Genomic DNA, 22137 nt, shown 5'->3' on the forward strand with positions numbered 1-22137 from the left:
CGCCTGCATCCATCATGTTCCCACCAAGGTGCCAAGCGGGTCTCGGGGCTAGGTAAGTGCAGCCATGAGGAGGCTGGTGTGGTGGCACCCGATGCTCGTGCCCCCACTCTCCAGCCAGCCCCCCTGCCGAGTGGCAGGGCTGAGCACCCCGCGCCCACCCACGAAGCAGCCTGGGCCCGGGTGCCCTTGTGCCCCGCTGGGGTTGGTGGTGCCCAGCTGGTCAGGGTGCCCAAGCTGGGGCCGTCGCTCTCTGGTGGGATTCATGGAGCCCCGGGAAAGTTTCGCTGCAACACCAAAGTGTGTGTGTGAGTGTGCCAGGGTAGGTGTGCCTGTAACGGGAGCTGGATGGCGGTGCGTGTTTGAGTGTGTGTGGGGAGGGGCATAGCACGTGTGGCTGTACTGGTGCGTGTCGGTGTGCATGGGTGTACATGTGTGCCACTACCTGTGCATGTGGTGGTGCATGTCTCGCTGCTGCAGCAGGCACCTTGCCCGGGCTGTGCCCAGCACCCTGGCACCCCTGCACAGGAGAGCGTGGCCTCAGCCCCCCCCAGGCAGCGAGGGCTGTGCCTGGGGCCAGCCCATGGTGCCCACTGAACAAGATATCATGTCCCACGCCAGATGAGCCACCCACCCCATGCCAAGCAGGGTCTCTGCCAAGCACCCAGTATGTGCTGCCTGGGGCTCCCACCCCAGCACCCAAGAACATCCAGGGCCCGCTCCGACCACCCAGGGCTGCGCAGAAGCGGTGGGCGAGAGTGACAGGACACCCCTGAGCGTGGCAGGCAGGATGGCCGGGGTACATGGCCACGGCAGGGGTCCGCCACGGGCAGTGGGAATTGCTGGGCTATAAATCTCCTTGCTGGGCCCCCCCGTGGCAGAGCGGCTCACGATATTTATGTTGGGGATTTATCTGCAATGCAGTTTAATATTCCCGGACCTTCGCGTGTGTGCGTGTGTGTGTGAGTGCATGGCCCCCTCCCCATGCCACCCCGTCCCACCTCCGTGCCCACCCTCTCACTCGGAGCCTCCGGGGCTCCGTCTCCTGCCCACCCACGGCCCTTCCCGCTTGCACCCACCCCGGCAGGACGGGACGGGCCCCCCAGGGTGCCCGGGCACGGAGGGGGGTGCCGAGCCGCCGGGGTGCTCCTGGCACAGGCCGCCGGCCGTGCCCACCCGTGCCCCTCCTGGGTGCCGGGCTGCCGGGGGGTGGCAGCAGGGTCCCCGAAGGGGGGATGCCGGGCAGAGTGGCACTGCCAGCCCCTGTGCCAGCCCCGGAGCGGGGGGCCCGGGGACCCCCCTGCCCTGCCTCCCCGCCGGTGGGGATGAGGTAAGGCTGGCGGGTGGCACAGGGCTGCTCCATTTGCATAATAATCTCGTTAATGGAGCCTGGCCTGCGGGAGAGCCGGGCTGGAGACGCCACCCCCTCCCCGCCCCGCTGCCTCCCTCCGGCCCCGCCGCTCCGCCAGCCGCGGCGCGGGGCGCGGAGCGGAGCGCGGGGCGCGCAGCCGGACGGGCAGCGCCGGGCCGGCCCGCCCGCAGCCCCGGGCAGCCTGCTGACATCCCCCGAGCAAGCCGGTGAGCACCCCCGAGCACCCGCCGAGCATCCCGGGCAGCATCCCCGAGCATCCCGGGCAACATCCCCCGAGCATCCCGGGAGCATCCCCCAAGTCTCTCGGTGAGCAAGCGGTGAGCGACCCCCGAGCACCCGCGGACATCCCGGGCAGCATCCCGGGGAACATCCCCCGAGTACCTCGGTGAGCAGCCCGGCGAGCACCCCCCGAGCAGCCCGGGGAGCTCTCCCCGAGCCTGCCGGCGAGCACCCCGAGAGCATCCCCCGAATATCCCGGGCATCATCCCGGGGAGCGCTTCCCGAGCATCCCTCGAGCAACCCGCGAGCATCCCCCCGAGCAACCCTCCAGCATCCCCCGAGCACCACAGGCATCACCCCGGCGAGCACCTCCCGAGCATCTCCCGAGCATCCCGGCAAGCACCTCCCGAGCATCCTGGGCAGCATCCTCCGAGTATCCCGGGCAGCATCCTCCGTCAATCCTGGGCAGCGTCCCCCGGGCACCCCCGAGCATCCATCCCCCGAGCATCCCGGGCGGCATCCCGGGTAGCATCCCCCGAACACCCCGGGCACCCCCCGGCCCCGCCGCGCCCCGCCGCACCGTGCCCGCCGCCGGCCCCGCAAACTTTCCGGCGGCGGTGGCAGCAGCTCCCCGGCACGGGCACCGCCGGGCTGCGGCGCCGGGGCACAACTTTGCCCAAGTTGCGGAGGGAGCGGGGGCCGCGGGGCTTGGGGGGCCCCGCCGCGGGGCTACCGGCCACCTCCCGAGCCGCTCTTTGTCCCCAGCCTGTCCTCCCCCACCTGCAAGTCCGGATGCCATTCTGCACCGAGCAAGAATTGGGGTCCCCTTTTGAAGGCCCCCCCCCAACCCATCTCTGCCCCCACCCTCCTTTCCCCGTGGGCAGACCCCCTCCTCCACGGCAGGGCACCCCTGCCAGACACCCCTGCCCGTCGGGCACCAGCCAGCAGAGAGGGGTTGGGTGGATAGTGACAGGGTGGGGTCGCTGTGAGATGTCCATAGGGTCCAGGGCTCCCCCCCCAGACTGGGCTTAACTTTATGCACACATTGCGCACCGCACCACAATTTGACACAATGCAATGCAACACGACCCGACCCAACCCAACACAATGCAATGCCACGCCACGCGCCACGGTGCAATGCGATGCAACCCGACGTGGGCCACACAAGCTGACCCAGCCCGCAACACCCCAACCCAACACCTTCCCCTGCAAATCTCCCCCAAAGCCCCACAAATCTTCCCAAAGCCCCTCTTCCCCAAGTCGCTCACCCCCCTCTGTACCCCACCCAGAGGGACTGGCAGCCCTGTGCCCCCACAGACCAGGAAGGGCTCTCACGGTGCAGCGTGAGGATGGATGGGCTTGCTGGATCACCCTGGACGTCCACCCGGCATGGGTGCTCTCGCTGGTGCGCCGGGTGGGCGTGTGGGGGGGGGTGGTGTAGGATGGGGCTGTGCCAGGGCTGAAACCCGCCTGGGATCGTGCAGGCAGGACCCTGCCCTGTCACCAGAAGGGCTGGCAGAGGGGACAGCCATGGGGTAGAGCTGCCACTGAGCTCCTGGCACCAGGGCCAGTCCCAGTGCCACCAGCGGGGCACACAGGCAGGGACTGCGACGCAGGCGGTGATGACGGCAAGAAGCAACCCCCCACCTTGCTCCTCCCAACCCCCCCCCCCAACCACCTCCTCTGCCTTTTCCAGGAGCTTCCTGACTCACCCGGGCACCCTCCACCACCTCCCTGCGGCGGGCATGGCTCCAGCATGAACCGTGGGGTGTCCAAGCCTGTCCCCTGCCTGCCCTGAGCCCCCTGCACTCACGCTGCCTGTGGGGAGCCCCATCCCTGGCCATGGAGAAGACCTACTCATTGACGGCCCACTACGACGAGTTTCAGGAGGTGAAGTATGTGAGCAAGTACCAGAGCGGCACCCTGCCCAATGGCTTTGCCCTCCAGCTGGGCACCGGGGCCAAGAAACGCCGCGGGGGGCTGCCGCGCTGGAGCCGCAGGGAGGTCTGCCTGCTCTCGGGGCTGGTGTTCGCCGCGGGGCTCTGCGTCATCTTGACGTGCATGTTGGTCCTCAAATACCTGGCAGCCGAAGGGGACAGCTACTGCCTGGAGGGGTGCCAGGAGAAGAAGGCCTTCCTGCGGGCATCCCGCTTCCTCAGCGCCAACATGGATGCCACCATCGACCCCTGCCAGGACTTCTACTCCTTCGCCTGTGGTGGCTGGCTCCGGCGACACGGCATTCCCGAGGACAAGCTGGTGTACGGCACCATCGGGGCTATCGCCGAGCAGAATGAGGCCAAGCTGCGGGCGCTGCTGAGCCGCCCCGTGCGGCGCCGAGCCCCCGCCTCGGCCGAGAGGAAGGTCAAGGAGTTTTTCCGCTCGTGCCTGGACCGGGCTGAGATTGACCGGCTGGGCCCGCGGCCCATGCTGGAGGTCATCGGGGAGTGCGGCGGCTGGGACGCCCCCCCAGGCCGCGGGGACCTCAACGAGCTGCTCTACAAGACGCAGGGGGTCTACAGCGCCGCTGTGCTCTTCTCCCTCACCGTCAGCCTGGACGAGAGGAACACCTCCCGCTACGTCATCCGGGTGAGGGCACCCTGCCCCTGGGGCCGTCCCCCCCGCCACCCACCTGTGCCGGTGACACCCCTCTGGTGACACCGTCCTTGTCGCGGTGGCACTGGGTGCCTGCCCTGTGTGTGTGTTTGGCAGCACTGGGTGGCCGGGCTGGGGACAGCCCCTGTCCCTGGGGGACCCCCCCATCTCCCCATCATGGGACCCCGGTGTCAGGCTGCCTGGGGGTGAGGGTGCCACCTCCAGGATGGGGGAGGACGCGGGCGGGGGAACATGGGCAGGGGGACGTACAGAGTGAGGCGGTGCGGCCCACCTGGGTGCTGGGGAGAGCCCAGCGGGGCACCAGGGTCTCCAGAGTGCCAGTGGCCAAGCCCCTCACCTTGGCGTCCTGGCTGCCATCCGCACACAGGGGCCAGACCCTTGGAGGTGACAGGGGGATGCCTGCTGGCCCCACGGCACCGGGCCAGGGTGCCAGGGCAGTTGCCCATGGCTTTCTCAGCCTTCCCCACCCCTGCCAGCCTGTGTCCCTCACCCTGTGATGCCAGTGGGGCATGGGTGGGCTTTGTCTGGGTGGCCAAGCCTCAAGCACCCTTGGTGGGTGTGGGTGCGTGGTGGTGGTCACGACACTGGCGTGGTGGGGACACCATGGAGGGCACGGTGATGGACATGGGGGGGCCATTGCAATGGCATGGTGGGGACGAGGTGTTGGGGATGGCGGGGGGACACAGTGGGGGGGATGCAGCCTTCCCGTTCCCTGCGAGATGGTGGGGCTGGGTGTGGGGGGAGTGTGAGTGTGAGCGTGAGTGTGAGTGTGAGTGAGTGCGTGTGAGGGGCCGGGGAGGAGCAGGGCCGTGCGGGCCGCGCCTGTGCACACTAGAGGGAGCGTGTGTCACAGGGAAAGGGGCGGGAGGGTGCAGGTGTGCGCGGGGTGTGACAGGCCGGGCCTGGGGGGACGGGTGCGACAGCCAGCGTCGGGTGTCAGGGCTTGGGGGGTGTGTGTGTGTCAGGGTGTGATGGGGGGAGCGGGTGTGCGATGGGTGTGAGTGTGACGGGGGAGGGGGTGGTGTGAGGAGGCTCTGTGTGTGTGTGTGTGTGAGGGCTGTACGTGTGGCAGCGCCTTTGTGGGAAACTAAAGAGGGGGGGTGATGGAGAAAGGCTGAGGGTGCCTGTTGGTGTGCACATGGAGGGGGGTGGGACACGGGGGGTGAGCCAGAGAGACAGGGGGGTGCGTGTGTGCGTGTGTGCATGGAGAGGGGGTGAACTAGATGGTGCATGTGTAGGGGTGTGTCATGAGGGGTGAGTTACAGATGTGTGTATATACACATATGTGCGTGTATATATACGTATGTGTGTGTATATACACATATATGTGTGTGTATATACACATATGTGCAAGCATGTCCAGGTGTGTGTAAGTGTTAAAGGCTGTGCCTGTGGTTACAGGGTAGCAGGTGGGGTGTGTATGTGGGGGGTGAAAGGTGGGGGTGTCCATGCAGCGTGGCCCATCCCTGCAGCTCCCCGTGGGGCAGGCTGCAACACAGGAGCGGGGCCAGCCATGGGGCAGGTGTGGGGCCACCACAGAGCAAGGGCCTGCCCCATGCCCAGCATTCCCAGCCCATTGCACACTGCCCACTGCAGCTCTGGCACCTTCTAGCAGGGGGGAAACTGAGGCATGGGACCTGCCCGTGCCCAGGGCTGACCCACCATGGTGCCACCCCACAGCTCCTGGGGTGTTGGGGCACCCTGCAATACAGGGGAGGCAGGGCGTGCTTTGCCAGGGCAGGCTGGGGGTGCTCCTTGCCCAGCATGGCCCCCCCTCTTTCTGCTCACCAACTGCCCCCATATCCCCCCAGATCGACCAGGATGGGCTGACGCTGCCCGAACGGACCCTCTACCTGGGGCAGGACGAGGAGAGCGAGAAGGTGAAAGGATGTTGCAGGCATGGGGACACCAGGAGAGGGACCAGCACCCAGCATGGGTGGCAGATGGAGGGCACCCCATCATCAGCAGTTCTGGGGCCGGGGTGCCTGTGGGGTGGCACTCAGAGTCCCTTCCCTTGGCATAGATCCTGGCCGCGTACCGGGTGTTCATGGAGCGGCTGCTCACCCTCCTGGGGGCCGAGCATGTGGAGCAGAAGGCCCAGGAGATCCTGCAGCTGGAGCAGCACCTCGCCAACGTGAGGGGGATGCCCGCCCTGGGCTTTGGGGTGCCCCTGCCCAGACCTTGTGTACCTCAGTCCCAGATCTTTTGGGACCTCCATGCCTGGTCCTCAGGGACCCCATCACCACCCTCTTAGGAACCTCTGCTCCCAGCCCTTGGGGACTTTTATGCCTGGCCCTCCAGGATCCCAGCCCCTTGAAGACCCTGTGGCAGATCCTCAGGGACCCCAGCCCCAACATCTTGGAAACCCCCAGTCCCAGCCCTCATGACAACCACTCCAGCCTTTGCAAGCCCTGTGTCTGGTCCTTGGGAAACCACTCCAGACCCTTGAGGACCTCATGCCCAGCCCTGAGGGTCCCCTATGCCCAGTCCTTGGGTACCCCAATTCCTTGAGGACCCCAAGCCCAGCCCTGAGGGCCTCACTGGCAGCAGAGGGTTCCCGGGGCAGCAAGCCAGGAGGGTTGTGGGTCAGCAGCCCCTCTTGCCCCAGACCTGTGTCCCGTCCCTGTGCCACCCCCAAGGTGGGCAGCGGTGTGGTGGCAGCCATGCCCACCCTGTGCAGATCACGGTGTCCGAGTATGATGACGTGCGGAGGGACGTCAGCAGCATGTACCACAAAGTGACCCTGGGCGAACTGCAGCGCATCACTCCCACGGTGAGCCCCCCCGGTGCCCAGCCTGCCACTCCATATCCTCCATCTGCCCTGTGCCCCACACTTGTCCCTGTCCCCCTGCTCCATGTCCCCTCTTGCTGCCAATCCCATGTCCCCAGGGCCAGCCTGCACCCTGGGTAAGACAGCACAAGCCCCAGCACAATACCCCGGTGTCCCCAGAAAAGCCCTCACTGCCCCCCCATATAAGTCCACTTGAGGGTGATGAATCCATCCTGCACATTCCTGGGTGGGAAGGGGTGGCGGGAGGCTGGAAAGCCTGGAGGGAGTTTCCTGCATGGTGGCATGGAGGGGGGGGTTCCTCACCTTTCCGACGGTGCCCGCCCTGGCAGCTCAAGTGGAAGCGCTTGCTGGACCGCATCTTCCACGACAACTTCTCGGAGGAGGAGGAGGTGGTGCTGCTGGCCACCGACTACATGCACAAGGTGTCCGACCTCATCCGCGTGACACCCAGCAGGTGAGGGGGGCTGGCACCCCCTGTGCCCCGGCACCTTCCCCAGTCTGGCAAGGGGTTGGCAATGGGGTGGGCACAGGGTGGCTGTGGCTGGTCCCCCCCCATCACCCCTATCCTGGGGAGGCCAGGGGGACTCTTGGGAAAGCCCCTGGGAGAGGGCACTATCAGGGGTCCCACAGCACCCTGGTTGTGCCTGGCCACCTGCTGAGACCCTCCCATGCTAGAGGTCACCAGACTCATCACACAGCAGGCAGGGACACAGTACCAGCCCTTCCCTGGGCCCCCACGGGGGGGCGACATGCCAGGGGTGGGGGGGCTGATCCTGCCCCCCATCACCAGGATCCTTCACAACTACATGCTGTGGCGCATCGTGGTGGTGCTGAGCGAGCACCTCTCCACTCCCTTCCGCGACGCCATCCATGAGCTCTCCAAGGAGATGGAGGGCAACGAAAAGCAGCTCGAGCCGGGCAAGATCTGCCTGAGCCAGGCCAACAAGCACTTTGGCATGGCCCTGGGCGCCCTCTTCGTTGAGGAGCACTTCTCCTCTGCCAGCAAAGCCAAGGTAGGTGATGCTGCCTGTGGGCATGAAGCCACTGTGTCCCTCCTGTCCCCTTGCTGAGGTGCCTGCCACCACCCGGAACCCCCCCGAAGACTGGCTGGGGGTGGTGAGGACTGGTGAGGACCTGTGCCCCCCTGAGGGGTGGTGAGGATGCCGTGCCAGCGCCTGCGGTGGCCTGCCATAGGTGCAGCAGCTGGTGGAGGACATCAAATACATCCTGGACCAGCGCCTGGATGAGCTGGACTGGATGGACGAGGAGACGCGGAGAGCGGCCAGGGCCAAGGTAGCAGCCCCCAGCATGGACCCCTGCCCTTGCCTCCACCACGGCCTGGGGGCACGGGGGATGGTGCCTGACCCTGCTGCTCGCTTTGCCCGCAGCTCCGGTACCTGATGGTGATGATTGGGTACCCCGATTTCCTGCTGAAGCCGGAGGCCATCGACAAGGAGTATGAGGCAAGGGGTGGCCCAGGGCCACACAGGGCCATGGGCATGTGGAGGGGGGAGATGGTCTCCACATCTGTCCCAGGGTCTGCAGAGACCAGATGGGGAGATACCACCCCAAAACAAGCCACCTCCTGGTAGCTCATTGTGCCCACCACTCGCACGGCCACAGCGACACAGGCAGTGCCATGCTGTCCCTGGGGTCTCGGATGATGTCCCCTTCCCCACATCAAATCCCCCAGAGCTCAAACCCATCTCAGCAAGGGTGGCGGGCGCCCCTAACCCTGTGTAGCCCAGGGACCCCACAGAGGTGATGGATATGCAGCCACCCACATGGGAACACAGAACAGGACATGAGGTCACACTTGTGCCACATCTAGCCCACGGCCACAACCCTCAGTCCCCAAGGCTCACAGGGGTGGGAGGACACCCCAGCCCTGCTCTCCACACTCTTGGGACTGGCATCCCCCTGACGTGGCCGTGCCCCCCAGTTCGAGGTGGATGAGAAGACCTACTTCAAGAACATCCTCAACAGCATCGCCTTCGGCATCAGGCTCTCGGTGAAGAAGATCCGGCAGGAGGTGGACAAGTCTGTGTGGGTATCCCCTTGCCCTGGGGGGTATGGGGGGGGACAGCATGGCCCCACTGATGCCCCCTGTCCCCATGCCTGGTTGCACCCCACGGGGTGTAGGCAGGAGGGCGCAGGGCAAGCCAGGAATGCCCCCCAACTCCCCAGCTGTGCAAGGGGGTGGCATTTCTGTGCCCCCCCGGTGTCCCTGCACCCTGGCACCGCTGTCTCTCCTTGCAGGTGGCTGCTGCCTCCCCAGGCGCTGAATGCCTACTACCTGCCCAACAAGAACCAGATGGGTGAGGCATTGCCCGGCCCGCCGGGCTCAGACCCTGGGGCAGGGAGTGGGGGGGGGGGGGGGGGGGCCGGGGGGGGGCACGATGCGGGGTCTCCCGATGCCAGGTGATGCTACAGGTGGGCACGGGAGAGGGTGCCCTCCCCCCAGTTGCAATGGTCTCCTGTGTCCCCAGTGTTCCCCGCTGGCATCCTGCAGCCCACCCTCTATGACCCTGAGTTCCCGCAGTGAGTGTGGGGCTGGGGCACGGGTGGGGGGTGCCAGGGCAGGGTATGGGGGTGCCAGGTCCTGGGGCAACCGCCATCCCTGCCAGCACCATGCCCTCCACGCTCTCACCTCTGCTCCATCTGCAACAGGTCTCTGAACTATGGCGGGATCGGCACCATCATTGGGCACGAGCTGACCCACGGCTACGATGACTGGGGTGAGAGACCACCCCACCCCATGCTGGGGCGAGGGGCAGGACAGGGGGCAGGACACCTGGGTCCCTTGGGACTACCGGTGGTGGCGGTTGCCTTGGCAGGGGGACAGTACGACCGGCATGGGAACCTGGTGCACTGGTGGACAGAACGGTCATACAGCAAATTCCTGAAGAAGGCACAGTGTATTGTCAACCTCTACGACAACTTCACCGTCTACAACCAGCGGGTGAGACCCTTCTCACCTGCTGGGCAATGCCTGGGCACTCACTGCCCTTTGGTGGGGGGTCCCGGCTGCTCTGTGCCCACAGGAGAGCATGGCTCTGCCCTGCTCAGCCCTAAGACCTGACAACTCATCACACCTCAGCTGGGAAATTCCTCAGGGCACTGAGTGGGGGAAACTGAGGCACAGCCTCAGTGCCAGGGTGGGGATGGGGGGATGCCTGGCGGGGGGGGGGGGGGCATCTCCACTCACTCCATGTCTCTCTCTCGGGCAGGTGAATGGCAAACACACACTGGGGGAGAACATCGCTGACATGGGGGGCCTCAAACTCGCCTACTACGTAAGTGTCCCCCCACCCTGGGGGTCCATGGGGCAGCTGCTGGTGCCACCCCCATTGGGACCCCCCCCCCCCGCCCCCAGCCCCACCTTGCTCCCTGCAGCAGGGAGCCCGCCTGATCCAGCTTGCTGGTCGCTGGGGGGCTCTAGGGGGAGGCTTGGGGTAGGTTTGGGGGGGGCACCCAGGCCATGCTGAGAGCACCCCTTGTTCTCCAGGCCTACCAGAAGTGGGTGCGGGAGCATGGCCCCGAGCACCCACTGCACCACCTGAAATACACCCACGACCAGCTCTTCTTCATCGCCTTCGCCCAGGTGAGCCCCCGCCCTCCCCGCATATGGCACATACCCGGGCAGGGGGATCACCCAGTGTGGGGCCAGTGGCCCTGAGGGACAGGGCAAGAGCTGTGCTGGACCCAGTGCCCATGGCCAGGAGCCGGGCTAGGCTCCATCAGCAGGTCCTGGGCTCAGGGCACGGGGCTCAGCCCTGCAAGGAGCCCCCTGCACAGCCCCGCTGCTCCTGGGGACCCTACAATGACAATGTGCCCCCCCATTACCTCCAGAGACCCCCATGGTAACAAACGCACATGACCCTGAACTCCTAGGAGACCCTGCAGCCAGGCAGCCCACTGCCCTAGGAGACCCTACGATAACAAACATGCCCCTATGCTTTCCCAGCCCATCTACACCCCATAGACAGACTCCCAGGAGACCCTACAATAACAAGCACAACCAGGGCATCACTGCCTTAGTCCCTCAGCAGTAAGAAGGGCTGTGGTGCCCTCGTGGGTGCCAGGACCCCACGGGCCCCAGTGGGTGCCAGGACCCAGAGTGCCCCATCCAGCTCACCCATGGGAACCTTTCTCGCCCCCCCTACAGAACTGGTGCATCAAGCGGCGATCCCAGTCCATCTACCTGCAGGTGCTGACGGACAAGCACGCCCCGGAGCACTACAGGTAGCCACCGGCCCTGAAATGGGGGTGCATGGCAGGTGACAGCCTTCCCCATGTCTGGCAGTGCCGTGCAAAGTGGGGTGGGCATGAGCATGGCACCAGAAGGCTCTAGGTGGGCATCCCTGGGGCAGGGGATGGGGTGCTGCTGGGGTGAGTGGGTGCCCGTCTCTGAGTTGCCCCCCTCTCCTGGCAGGGTCCTGGGCAGTGTCTCACAGTTTGAGGAGTTCGGACGGGTTTTCCACTGCCCCAAGAACTCACCCATGAACCCAGTGCACAAGTGCTCAGTGTGGTGAGGCCGATCCCTCCCCCTGGCAGGCTGGCACCCCCCATCCCCATCCCTGCCTAAGTTCCACCCTGTGCCTGCTCCCCACCTCCGCCCGTCTCCCCCTCCTACTCTCCAGGCCAAGGGGGCACCCCCGGGTGATACAGGGGGTTGCTCCCCCAAAGACAGGCACCCACCGGAGGGTGGAGGCAATGGGGAGACACTTGGGGTGGGCATGAGCTCCTGCCCAGAGGCAGCTGCCTCCTGCCAAGCCCCTTCTTATCCCCTGCCCTGTGAACTGGGGGAGACCCTGAGACCCCAAGACCCCATGAAGGAATGAGGGAATGCAGGGCACCCCCCCGGGCACCTGTGTACCCCCTCTTCTGTCCACCCATCCCAAACCCTTCACCCAGCCCTACCATGTCCTGCCCAGCGCCGGTCAGGGCAGGGAGAGCGAACCAGAGACGCTATGGGGCTGCCCACACCAAAAGCCCCCCTGCCCAGTGCCCTCCCTGGCACCCCCCGTGCCAGCCCCATCCTGTCCCCGCATCAGCCCTGCCAGCAGGTGGGTGCAGCCGGCAGGGCTTGGGGCTGGGTGATGCCAGCCTGCCCTGGGAGTGCGGGGACATGGATGCTTGCTGTATTTTTCGCTGCTGTTTCTGGTCAATAAAGCGCTGGATATGCTGGGCGGGTGCAAGGAGCTGTGACCGGGCAATGGGCAGCAGCGGGCAGCACCCTCAGCCTTGCCTGCATGGCATGGGAACCCACACACTGCTAACACGCCTGTCCCACCAGCGTCACACCCCATGTTTATTAACCACCAAGTACCCCACGTGGGTGGCGTAGGGCCCCCTGTGCCCGGGATTCGGTGCCCCACATCTGCCACACGTGGACCAGGGATGCTCCAAAGAGCTGCTGGCCACCTACGGGTGCTGCAGCCATGGGGAGGGGGGGATATGGGTCTGGTAGCACCCATGGGCTGCCCTGGGGCCATGGGGTCAGTAGAAGAGGGGCAGGAGGAGGGTGGGCAGGAGCAGGGCCAGGGGGCTGGCGTGGGCACCGGCAGCAGAGCCCCGCTGGCGGCAGGCAGTGTATGGCTCGAGGCAAGCGGCATAGGCCATGACGTGGGCCACGTAGGTCTGCTCCTGCACCCCGTGGAAGAGGTGGGCCATGGGGCCCTTGGCCAGGATGGCCACATCCTCACCGCCGTGGGTCTCTGAGTCGAGGGGCACAGCTGCCTGCTGCAAATAGTCGTACTGGTCTGGGGAGGGGGGAGAAGGGGGAGAAGGGTCAGCGGTGGCCCCCAGCACCATCCCATACCTGGCCATGGTCCCTATGTCCTCACTGGCTTTCTCATCGTTGATGTCGGGCCGGACGCCACCCTGGTAACCCGGCCCATTCCCGTAGAGGATGGACGTGTAGTTCTTCTGGTCAGTGGCTTTGCTGGGGGCCACACCTGGGGATGGGGCAATGGAGTGGGGGGATCAGCCAAGGAACCCCCGTATCACCCCTTCGGCCACAGCCAGGGTGCCCTGGAGCTGGCAGCGCCCAGCATGGAGCTGTGCCCCACTCTCGGCGGCCAGGCAGAGCCCTACCGAAGATGGAGGAGCCGCGCAGGGTGTAGCCACCAAAGGAGAAGACGTGCGAGTGGTCGGCGGTGACAACAGTGAGGGTCTGTGCCTCGTCTGTCAGCTCACCCGCCCGCTCGATGGCCTCGTCGAACTCCACCGCCTCCGTCAGTGCCTTATGGGCTGCACCGTCGTGGTGGCCATGGTCAATTCTGCCGCCTGCAGATGGGCACCCATGGTGGGCTGGGATCGACGGCAGCATCCCCAATTCTTACCCTCACCCCGGGATGTGGGACCCCCCCTCTCACCCACCCCAGGGGCATCAGCCCTGACTTATCTTCCACGAAGAGGTAGAAGCCGTTGGGGTTCCTCTTCAGGATGGTTATGGCCGCCTCCATCATCTCGGTGAGCGACGGGTCTGTGGTGGTGTTGCGCACCAGCTTGTACTTCATGTCCACGGGTTCGAATAGACCTGGGAGGGGACGCATTGGGGACAGTGTCAGTGCCCGCATGCATCCTGGTGGCTGCCATGTCTCAGTGCATGAGACATTTGTTACCCATCAAATATTTCACGCTGGGATCTGCAGCAGCGGCCAGCATCTCCGTCTTGTTCCAGACATAGCGGGCACCCTGCGGGCAAATCCCATGGGGGGTTAGCGGGTGCCCAGCCCCGTACCCGGCGGCGGTGGGCAGAGGACTGTCCCCACCACATCACCCACCGGGCGTGCCTCCAGCCACATGTTGATGAGGTTTTTCCCATCCTCACGTATCCCGTTTGTCATGTTGTAGGTAGGATACTCGGGGTCTGGTGTTCCCATGGGGGTCATGTATTTCCGACCACCCCCCAAGATCACCTGGAGGGAACAAGATGGGCGCAGCGTTAGCGGGGGTGCCTGGAGGGGGGTTTGCCCTTGCTACCTGCCCCACCATGCGTGGGTGCTCACATTGATGTCGACGTTGTGGACCAGCTGCCAGGCGATGTCCTTGCAGCCCTGGAGGCGGGCATCCATGGGCATGCTGGCATCCGCGTACCAGTCACGGTTCACCACGTGGGCATAGGTCCCCGAGGGAGATGCGTGCTGCACCCGCGTAGTCGTCACCACGCCCACCGCCTTCCCTGCCACCCCCTACCTGTCAGGCCCCATGAAAGGCGACCGGCAGGGGCACGGGGTCCCCCACCATCGAGCCCCGGGATGCTCGTGGCGGGGGCAGCCCCCGGCTTGATGTCCCTTGTCGCCCCAGGGTCCCCTCCAGCCCCGCTGCCCTGTGCCCCCCCCATTACCAGCTTTGCGGGCTCGCTCCAACACCGAGACCACCTTGTTGCCCGCCGTGGTCTTGCACTGCGAATAGCGGGCAGCTGCGCTCAGCCCCACCGTCTGGTAGTTGCCCTTCACGCCGCAGAGGTAGGCTGTGGCTGTCCCCGCGCTGTCAGGGACCTGCCGGTCCACGTTGTACGTCTGCCGAGGACATGCACCAGGCTCAGGGTGGGGGGCAGCTGGCAGAGGCACCTGTCGGGTTGCTCCCCCCTGCATCCCTTGCCACACTCACTCGCATGCCTGAGGGCAAGTTTGGGACAGGCAGGGACCTGTGCAACCCATATACGCATCTCCAGGGTGCTTCAGTGCCAGCAGCCCCATGGGCATCACCTTGGCCCCATGCCCGGTGTGGTGGGGATTTACCTTGGAGAGAGCCACGTAGGGGAAAGCATCCATGGCAAGGGGGGTCTCGGGGCCCAGCTTCCCCTTCTCCTGTCCCTTTAGGATGCGGGTGGCTGTGAGGGTGGGGATCCCGAATCCTGGGTGAGGAGAGAGGGTCTTGGTCACGCTCTGGACCAGGTACCCTCCCCACATCCCGCTCCATGGGGCAGTGGCCGTGCCAGCCTGCCTGCTGGGGGTGTCAGCAGGACTCACCATCCCCAAGGAAGAGAATGAGGTTTTTGGCTTGACTTATTCTGGGCTGGATCTTGAAGGAGCTCTCGATGGCTGCAGCCGCCTGATTATTCCAGTAGGATGGATTCTTCTCCGCCTCTGTGACAGGGCAGCACCCGTCAGTCCTGGCTCACCATCACCTGCATCCCTGGGGCACCTGCATCCCTCGGGCACCCACATCTTTGGGGCACCCACATCCCTGGGGCACCCACATCTCTGGGACACCTGCATCCCAGGGGCACCTGCATCCCTGGGGCACCCACATCTCTGGGGCACCCGCATCTCTGGGGCACTCACATCCCTGGGGCATCCACATCTCTGGGGCACCTGCATCCCAGGGATAGCAACTCCTTGGGCATCCCCATGGTGGGGCCTTTTCTGACATGGACCGAGCGGCTCAGGGTGCTGTTTGGGATGGGGAGAGGCCATGTGGGCTTGCATCCACCGCTTGGCCTGGGGGTCCTGGGGCAGAGAAGGAGAGGGCAGCAAAAAGGGACATGATGGGGGGAACTATCTGGCAGGTGGGATGGGGCCACATCCATGGAGGGGGAAGGTTACAGGCACCTCCCCCAGCCCCCAGCCCAGAAGCAAGCAGGACCCCATGGGGGAAAACTGGCTCAAGGTCCCCAGAAAAGCAGGGGTAACCCCCATTAACCCTTGCAGAACCAGGCAGCCCCTGCTCACCTCCCCAAACCCTCCCTGTGGCCAGCCAGGTTGGTGCCCTGCTGGGTGCCCCGCTTCCCCAGGCACCTGCTGCAGCCAGCCGAGCACCCATCCCCATCCTTGTCCCCACCTGGGACGACAGCAGTGCTGAGTCTTTTCCAGAGGCTCAGGCAAAGGGTGAGGAGTGCCAGGAGCTGCATGGTGAGATCCGGTAGCCCGGCACCACTGGCGGTGTCTGCAACTCTAGCAGATCTGGGGAGGGACTTTGGACCAGGATCAGCCCTCGTGGGGTGTGTAGAGAGGTTCAGTAAGTCTCAGGTAGCCTTGTGTCCTGCCCAGCAGCGGCACAAAGGCCATGGGGCTGGGCTGTAGGCATCTCCTTGGCATTCCACCTTATTGCCACTGGGGGATGGACAGACTTGGGGTGCAGATGCAGGAGGTGAGGTGATGGGCAGTGCCTGGCAGGCATCATTGCCCACCCTGGCTGTGGTGCCAGGCGGGGGGATGCCCTGACCCAGGGTGCCACAGGCAGCATTGAGCATCAGACCTGGGGCAACAGGGGTATCGGGAGCACCTGGGGTCACTTGTGCACCGAGCAGCCCTGCTCTCTGCCCAGCACTTTCTTGAGAAATAAATACACTGATCTGGACTAAAACTCTGCTCCTTGCTCAGCCCTTGCTGGGAAGGTACCAACCCTTGTGTACTGTGCCCCCGCTGTGAGGGACATGGCCTCCCCTAACCCTCATTGCATGACCTCCTTCACCCCAATGCCTCCAGTGCTGGTCCAGGGGAGAACTAGGAGCCAGGACCACCTGGGGAAACTGAGGCATGGGGCAGCACCTTAGGAGGCGACTGCCGCTGCAAACCCTCGCACTGCAGATGGAGATGAACAAACTGTGTTTTATTGCATCCCTTGATCCTGGCCACAGTGGGGACCTGGCTGCTGAGCCCCTTGATGGGGCAGTCGGGGGTGGCTTGGGGGGGCTGGGCAGCCCGGCTTGAAGTGGGGCTCGCCGGGGGCTCTCAGCCCCCTACCAAGCGGGCAGCCACGCAGAGGGTCAGGAGGGGGAGCAGGGGCTGGGGGGAGTGCTGGGTGCCATGGGAGGCCCTGCGGGCTGCCCTGCACCGGGGCTCGGTGGCGTAGGGTTCAAGGCAGGCGGCATAGGCCATGGCGTGGGCGATGTAGTGCTGCTCCTGCACCCCATGGAAGAGGTGGGCCATGGGTCCCTGAGCCAGCACCACCACGTCCTCCCCGCTGTGGGTCTCCGTCTCCAGGGGCACGGCTGCCTGCTGCCTGTAGTCCTTGTCCTCTGCAGGGCAGGCAGGAGAAATGGGGCTGGGGGCAGCAGGCTCCCCTACCCATCGCAGGGATGGGGAGGCAGCTCCTATCACCCTGGCGTCAGGGCAATTCCTGCCCAAGTGACAACTGAGCCACGTGGTGGCACCGGGACCCCATGCAGCCCCAGTGGCCATGCCTGTGTGATGCTGCCCCCAGCCACCCTGTGCCCCCCACCCCATCCCCAGCAGGCTCCTACCCGCAGCAGGGAGGCTGGCGGCCGGGCGGCCCCCATCACGGATACTGTAGCCAGGCCCATTGCCATAGAGGATGCTGGTGTAGGCTCGCTTGTCCTTGGCTTTCTTGGGGGCCAGCCCTGGCACAGGGAAAGACACTCTCACCCCCTGTTCCAGACAGGTACCTCTCCCCAGCTACCCACCTTGGCTGGCTCAGCCTCCAGTGGGAGCAAAAGGAGGAGGTGGGAACAGGGATGCTCGCCGCCCCTCCCTGGGACCCACCAAAGATGGACGTGCCACGCAGTGTGTTGCCCCCAAAGGTGAAGACATGGGAGTGATCGGCCGTCACCACTGTCAGGGTGTCAGAGGGGGAGGTGAGCTCGCCCGCCCGCGCCACTGCCCGGTCCAGCATGACGGCCTCCATCAGCGCCTGCTTGGCCCGGCCGCTGTGGTGGCCGTGGTCGATCCTGCCACCTGCATGGGGAATGTGGTTGTCACCCCCTTCCTGGTCCCCTGGGACACCCACCTTCTCCCAGGACCCACGTCCCACCCCAGCCCTAGCCATGCTGCCCGCCTGGGGCTACTCATCTTCCACGAAGAGGAAAAAGCCATTGGGATTCCTGCGCAGGATGCGAATGGCCTTTTCTGTCATCTCCACGATGGAGGGGTCTGTGGAGGCGTTGCGGTTCAGCTCGTACTTCATGTCCTTGGGCTCGAAGAGGCCTGGGGGAGTGGGGCAGGGGGTGTCCATGCTGGGGCCGCTTCATGTCCCCATCAGCACCCTCGAGCAGGGAGGAGGAGGAGGAGGTGTTGCCAGTGGCGCAGTCATTGATGCTCTTACCCATCAGGTGGCTCACAGAGTCATCCTCGACTGCGTCCAGGCCCTTCTTGTCCCAGACATAGTGGGCACCCTGCCAGCGAGAACAGAGTCAGTGCCTATGGCACGTGTCCCATGCCCGGCGTCACGTCCCCTCCACCTTGTCACGGTACCTGCTTGGCACTCAGCCATTCGGCAATCAAGTCCAGCCCATCCTTCCTGATGCCATTCTGAGCTGGGTCCTCTGGGTACTCAGGGTCTGGGGTCTGCTTGGGGGTCATGTACATCCGCCCGCCGCCCAAGATCACCTGCCAGGGAGCGGGGAGCTGCCACTGGCACCGCCACAGCCCTGCAGCTCAGCAGACCCTCCCAAGGTCCCCGGTGTGTCCCCTCCCTCCCACGCCTGCTCCCCAGCTCACATTAATGTCTGTGTTGTGCACCAGCTGATAGGCGATGTCCTTGCAGCCGTCTCGCAATGCCTCCTTGGGCATGTTGGTGTCGGCATACCAGCTCCGGCTGGCCGAGTGGGCATAGGCTGCCCCGGGCGATGCGTGCTGCACCCGCGTGGTCGTCACGATGCCCACTGACTTACCTGCAGCGTGGGCAAAGGTTTACAGGGAGCCTGTGCAGCCCTGCATGGCATGGGATGGCCGTGCTGCGCCAGGCTCTCTGACAGATTGCCCACTGCTCCGTACCTGCCAGCCTGGCCCGGTGCAGGATGGAGTCCACCTCGTTGCCAAAGGTGGTGCGGCATTTGCCGTAGACGGCCTCCCCGCTCAGCCCCAGCGTCTTGGCATTGGCCTTCACCCCGCAGAGGTAGGCTGTGCCCGTGCCAGCGCTGTCGGGCACCTGCCGGTCAATGGTGTAGGTCTGGAAGCAAGCGGGGGCCAGTGGGGTTTCGAGCAGGAGCAGGGCGGCTGCCTCCCGGCGCTGCCCCACTCACCTTGGCCAGGGCCACGTGGGGAAAGGTCTCCATGGCCAAGACGCTCTCCTCGCCCAAGCCACCAGACAGCTGCCCCTTGTAGATCCGAGCCGCTGACACCGTGGGCAACCCCATGCCTGCGGGCATGGCAAAGCCGCGGGGTGGCAAGGAGCCAGTCCCAGGGCCGGTCCTGTCCTCCCCAGGCATTGCCTGGGGCTGGCTGGAGAGGAGGGGACCTGCACCAGCCCCATCTTCTCACCAGCCACATCCCCAGGCTGCTGTGGAGCCGTGGAGCTGCGGGCCAGGCTGGGACCCAGGGGACTCACCATCACCCATGAAAAGGATAATGTTTTTGGCCTGCCGTGCTGCTGGCTGCAAGGCCAGGGCCGACTCCAGCCTCCTCCTGGCCCCTTCATTCCAGTAGTCCGGGGTCTTCTCGGCATCTGGAGGCGAGAGCAGAGCCGGAGGCATGTGGGGGCATTGGGCACCCTGAGGGTCCCAGGGGACAACCCCCCTTGGGGACCAGGGTGGGCATCTCCACCCAAGGTGAATTTAGCTGCTCTGAGCCGCTGCTGTGGGAGCCTTGGAGGGGCTGGGAGCCCTTTGGGGATCAGTCTGGCTTTGGGCAACCCCAGCATTGCCCAGCGCCTGTCTGCAGATGGGGAAACTGAGGCACAGTTTGGCAGGAAAGCGCCTCATGCCTCTCAGCAGCGGGGACAAAGCCTGCTCTGGTGGGGGCTGAGACAAACCCATCCAAAGTTTGGGATCTCAAACCACCCCAAGCTCCCGAGGCAGCCGGGAGGGTTTGCCTTCACTGGTATCCCATGGGGAGGTGACAGGGTCCTTGGAGACCCCCAGAGAAGTGGCACCAGCCCCAGCACCCCCCACCAAGGGCTCACACCCCCCCGGCCCACACGTCCCCCCTCGAGCTGTCACCTGAGGCCGCAGCGGCTAGCTGGGTGAGGAGGCAGAGGAGAAGGCAGGTCCCACGGGAGAGCGGCCGCCCCATGCTGCTCATCCCGGCTCCCTCCCCGAATGCCGCCTGCGTCCAGGGCAGGGGGACAGCCCTTTATGGCCCTTCCCTGTCCCGCCGGAGGGCTGAGCCCCGCAGCAGGTGAGACGATGGGCTGATAACACTCAGGAACTATCTCCCAGCCCTGCCCAGCACCCTCCCATTGCCCCCAGCCCTTCCTGGGGCCATCCCTCCCCCACACCGGTGAGGGAAGACCTCCAGCCCATCCCTGGGGACCAAGGCACCTCGGGGCCCCCAGCTCCCACGGTGGCAGCTGCCTGCGGGACCCTGGGGAGCGGCAGGGAGGGCGCAGGGCAAAGGGCTGTTTTTGCAGACAGGCTGAGCTGGGCTGGGCTGGATTGGCCTTGTTTCCCCTTGAGACAAAACCGAGGAGGGGGACACCAGGCTGAGGGGAAGGGGGAGGACATCTTGCCTTTGGTGTCAGTGCTCTCAGGTCCCCTCTCCCAGGGGACACGGTCACACGCTGCCTGCCAGGCCCTGGGGCAGCCCCTGCCAGCACACCCTGCTGTGGGCAGGGAACAGCCCCGCGTCACCAGCACCCAGCGAGGAGCAGGAGACCCAGGGAGGAACAGGCTGCTCCCACCCGCTCCCACGTCTGAAGGTGACATCCACGCGTGGTTGCACCAGGCCATCTGGGGACATCCTGCACGGTGTGGGTGAGGGACATGGGGACAGAGAGCAGGTAGAGGCGCAGAAGGGCTGGTCGGTCCACAAGGTGCTGGATGCTCTCTCGAGCAGCAGGGAGAAGCAAGGACATGGTGCTGCAGGGTCCCCGAGAGGGGTGAGGCTGGAGGCCAGGGTGTGAGGGGCTGGAGCAGACACCCAGTGAAGGCTCAGACCGAGGGATTAGCTGCCGGAGCGGGAGCCGGGAGCACTCATCCACCCGATCCCCCACGCCCTCCGGCCGAGCACGTGCCGGGGCTGGGGGAGGCGATGAGGCCACTTGGATTTCACAATGCTCAGGAGCAGAAGGTAGGGGAAGGCACAGGGCTGCCCAGGAGATGAGTTACTGCTGGGATTCCCAGCTGGGGGAATGCAGAGGAGACAAAATAAAACTTGCGTGAGCCCCCCACACAACTGCTGACCCAGCTTTTATTACATGACACAATCCTGCAAGAAACCCTCCTGCATGGCCCCATGGCCACATCCCACTGCATCCCACTGCATCCCACTGCATCCCACCACATCCCACTTGTGATGGTGGAGCCAGCCCCTCTCTGCTCCTGGGGACACGCGTCCCCGCTCAGTCCTCACCATGGGCACCTGAGGTGGCTGGGGACAGACACCGTTGCCTTAAAAAAAAAAACCAATCATCAAGCTAAAAGTATCTGAGAGTAGAAATGCTTCGCCTGCGGCAGGCTCAAGCCCTGAGCCCCACTCCCAGCCAGAGTTAAAATCCAAACCAGAAATAAAATGGCACTGGTTTTAAAACTCAAACCCCCAAACTCCTCGTGGGTCCTCTCTGTCCCCGGTGGGTGCTGGTGTGGGGCCTGGGAGGTGAGCAAGCGTCAGCAGCGGGGAGCACGCGCAGCCCAGGGTGCTCACTTCTCCGAGGTCGGTCTCTTGAGCAGGGCGCTGTACTTGAGCGGGACACCGTCCGACGTCAGCACAACCTCCACCAGCGTGAAAATGGTGATCACCTTCAGTGAGGGAGAGAAAGATGGAGAGAAGAGGGGTTTTCAGGTGGTTTGGCATCAGACCAGGATTTGCTTAGAGCTGCGCTGGCTTTTGCTGCCTCCGCTGCGGCACCCGTCGGGAGCCAGGGAATGGGGCAGGATGACTTCAAAAAGCTCTGCTGGGGTCCAGGGTGCTCCTGGGGCCAGGGCTGGATGCATCATCTTCAAGGGCAACACCACTGGGCTGTGAAGCCAGCCAGAGAACTCAAACTGACCCAAATGAGCCTCCCAAAACATCCTCACTTATTCCAGCCTGAGCAGGCCCCAGTCTTGTTCTCTGCACAGTCTGGGAAGAAGTGTGGGTGATTGTGCCCTTGGGTTTGGGTCCCAGCCTCCCCTAAAGCCCACCCATGTCTCCCTTCTCCAGCCAGGCAACATCATCCCTTCATCAAGCAACATGGCCAAGCGCCAGCAGCGAGTGGCGGCCAGAAGGGTTTTCCACATGGTGCTGAGCATTTTCTCAGCATCCTGCAAGGAGGGAACGACCCCCGTGCCTGCACAGCGAGAGGAGACCTGGGAAGG

The 22137-nt window shown here is 65.0% G+C and overlaps 4 protein-coding genes across 7 annotated transcripts in view; 1 reads left to right on the forward strand and 3 right to left on the reverse strand.

Moving 5' to 3' along the window:
• Window positions 1-1486: 1486 nt before the first annotated feature.
• On the forward strand, window positions 1487-12180 carry ECEL1 (endothelin converting enzyme like 1). Its single transcript, XM_087740592.1, has 18 exons — window positions 1487-1675; window positions 3285-4174; window positions 6013-6081; window positions 6225-6335; window positions 6882-6974; window positions 7322-7446; window positions 7783-8005; window positions 8187-8285; window positions 8381-8455; window positions 8935-9038; window positions 9252-9310; window positions 9482-9533; window positions 9663-9730; window positions 9830-9954; window positions 10223-10288; window positions 10501-10596; window positions 11161-11237; window positions 11428-12180. Exons 2-18 carry the CDS (start codon window positions 3431-3433, stop codon window positions 11525-11527), a joined length of 2286 nt encoding a protein of 761 aa, XP_087596718.1. The 5' UTR covers window positions 1487-1675; window positions 3285-3430; the 3' UTR covers window positions 11528-12180.
• Window positions 12181-12383: 203 nt separating this feature from the next.
• Window positions 12384-16304, reverse strand: LOC104015645 (intestinal-type alkaline phosphatase). The gene is made up of 11 exons (XM_009468428.2): window positions 15786-16304; window positions 14975-15091; window positions 14744-14859; window positions 14347-14521; window positions 14009-14181; window positions 13784-13918; window positions 13622-13694; window positions 13404-13536; window positions 13092-13285; window positions 12842-12952; window positions 12384-12757 (listed from the first exon to the last, which is right to left on the reverse strand). The coding sequence occupies exons 1-11, from the start codon at window positions 15853-15855 to the stop codon at window positions 12495-12497; spliced, it is 1560 nt and encodes a 519-aa protein (XP_009466703.1). The 5' UTR covers window positions 15856-16304; the 3' UTR covers window positions 12384-12494.
• A 374-nt stretch (window positions 16305-16678) lies between these two features.
• LOC104015712 (intestinal-type alkaline phosphatase) lies at window positions 16679-19923 on the reverse strand. The gene is made up of 11 exons (XM_087739706.1): window positions 19843-19923; window positions 19233-19349; window positions 18928-19043; window positions 18680-18854; window positions 18404-18576; window positions 18158-18292; window positions 18009-18078; window positions 17758-17890; window positions 17450-17643; window positions 17191-17307; window positions 16679-16965 (listed from the first exon to the last, which is right to left on the reverse strand). Exons 1-11 carry the CDS (start codon window positions 19913-19915, stop codon window positions 16679-16681), a joined length of 1590 nt encoding a protein of 529 aa, XP_087595832.1. The 5' UTR covers window positions 19916-19923.
• A 1094-nt stretch (window positions 19924-21017) lies between these two features.
• The window catches only part of DIS3L2 (DIS3 like 3'-5' exoribonuclease 2), a 203712-nt gene continuing 202592 nt past the window's right edge, over window positions 21018-22137 (reverse strand). For all 4 annotated transcript variants that reach the window (XM_087740589.1, XM_087740590.1, XM_087740588.1 and 1 more), the window contains exon 22: window positions 21018-21579. In XM_087740589.1, the coding sequence (XP_087596715.1) occupies window positions 21481-21579 (99 nt within the window). In that variant the 3' untranslated portion in view covers window positions 21018-21480. The remainder of the gene's footprint in view (window positions 21580-22137) is intronic.

This window comes from Nipponia nippon, unplaced genomic scaffold, assembly GCF_047370975.1.
Source record: "Nipponia nippon isolate SJK-2023a ecotype South Korea unplaced genomic scaffold, ASM4737097v1 scaffold_7, whole genome shotgun sequence".
NCBI classification, from domain to species: Eukaryota; Metazoa; Chordata; class Aves; order Pelecaniformes; family Threskiornithidae; genus Nipponia; species Nipponia nippon.

Coding starts and splice junctions, on each gene's coding strand:
- LOC104015712 (XM_087739706.1), bottom strand. CDS start 19,915: ATGGGGCGGCCGCTCTCCCGTGGGACCTGCCTTCTCCTCTGCCTCCTC. Junction 18,293..18,403: donor TGCACAACACAGACATTAAT/GTGAGCTGGGGA, acceptor GCTCCCTGGCAG/GTGATCTTGGGCGGCGGGCG. Junction 17,308..17,449: donor GCGTGGCACGTCCATCTTTG/GTGGGTCCCAGG, acceptor TCCCTGTGCCAG/GGCTGGCCCCCAAGAAAGCC.
- ECEL1 (XM_087740592.1), top strand. CDS start 3,431: ATGGAGAAGACCTACTCATTGACGGCCCACTACGACGAGTTTCAGGAG. Junction 8,006..8,186: donor CCTCTGCCAGCAAAGCCAAG/GTAGGTGATGCT, acceptor GGCCTGCCATAG/GTGCAGCAGCTGGTGGAGGA. Junction 9,731..9,829: donor CCACGGCTACGATGACTGGG/GTGAGAGACCAC, acceptor TTGCCTTGGCAG/GGGGACAGTACGACCGGCAT.
- LOC104015645 (XM_009468428.2), bottom strand. CDS start 15,855: ATGCAGCTCCTGGCACTCCTCACCCTTTGCCTGAGCCTCTGGAAAAGA. Junction 14,860..14,974: donor CATTCTCTTCCTTGGGGATG/GTGAGTCCTGCT, acceptor CTCCTCACCCAG/GATTCGGGATCCCCACCCTC. Junction 14,522..14,743: donor CCTACGTGGCTCTCTCCAAG/GTAAATCCCCAC, acceptor TGTCCTCGGCAG/ACGTACAACGTGGACCGGCA.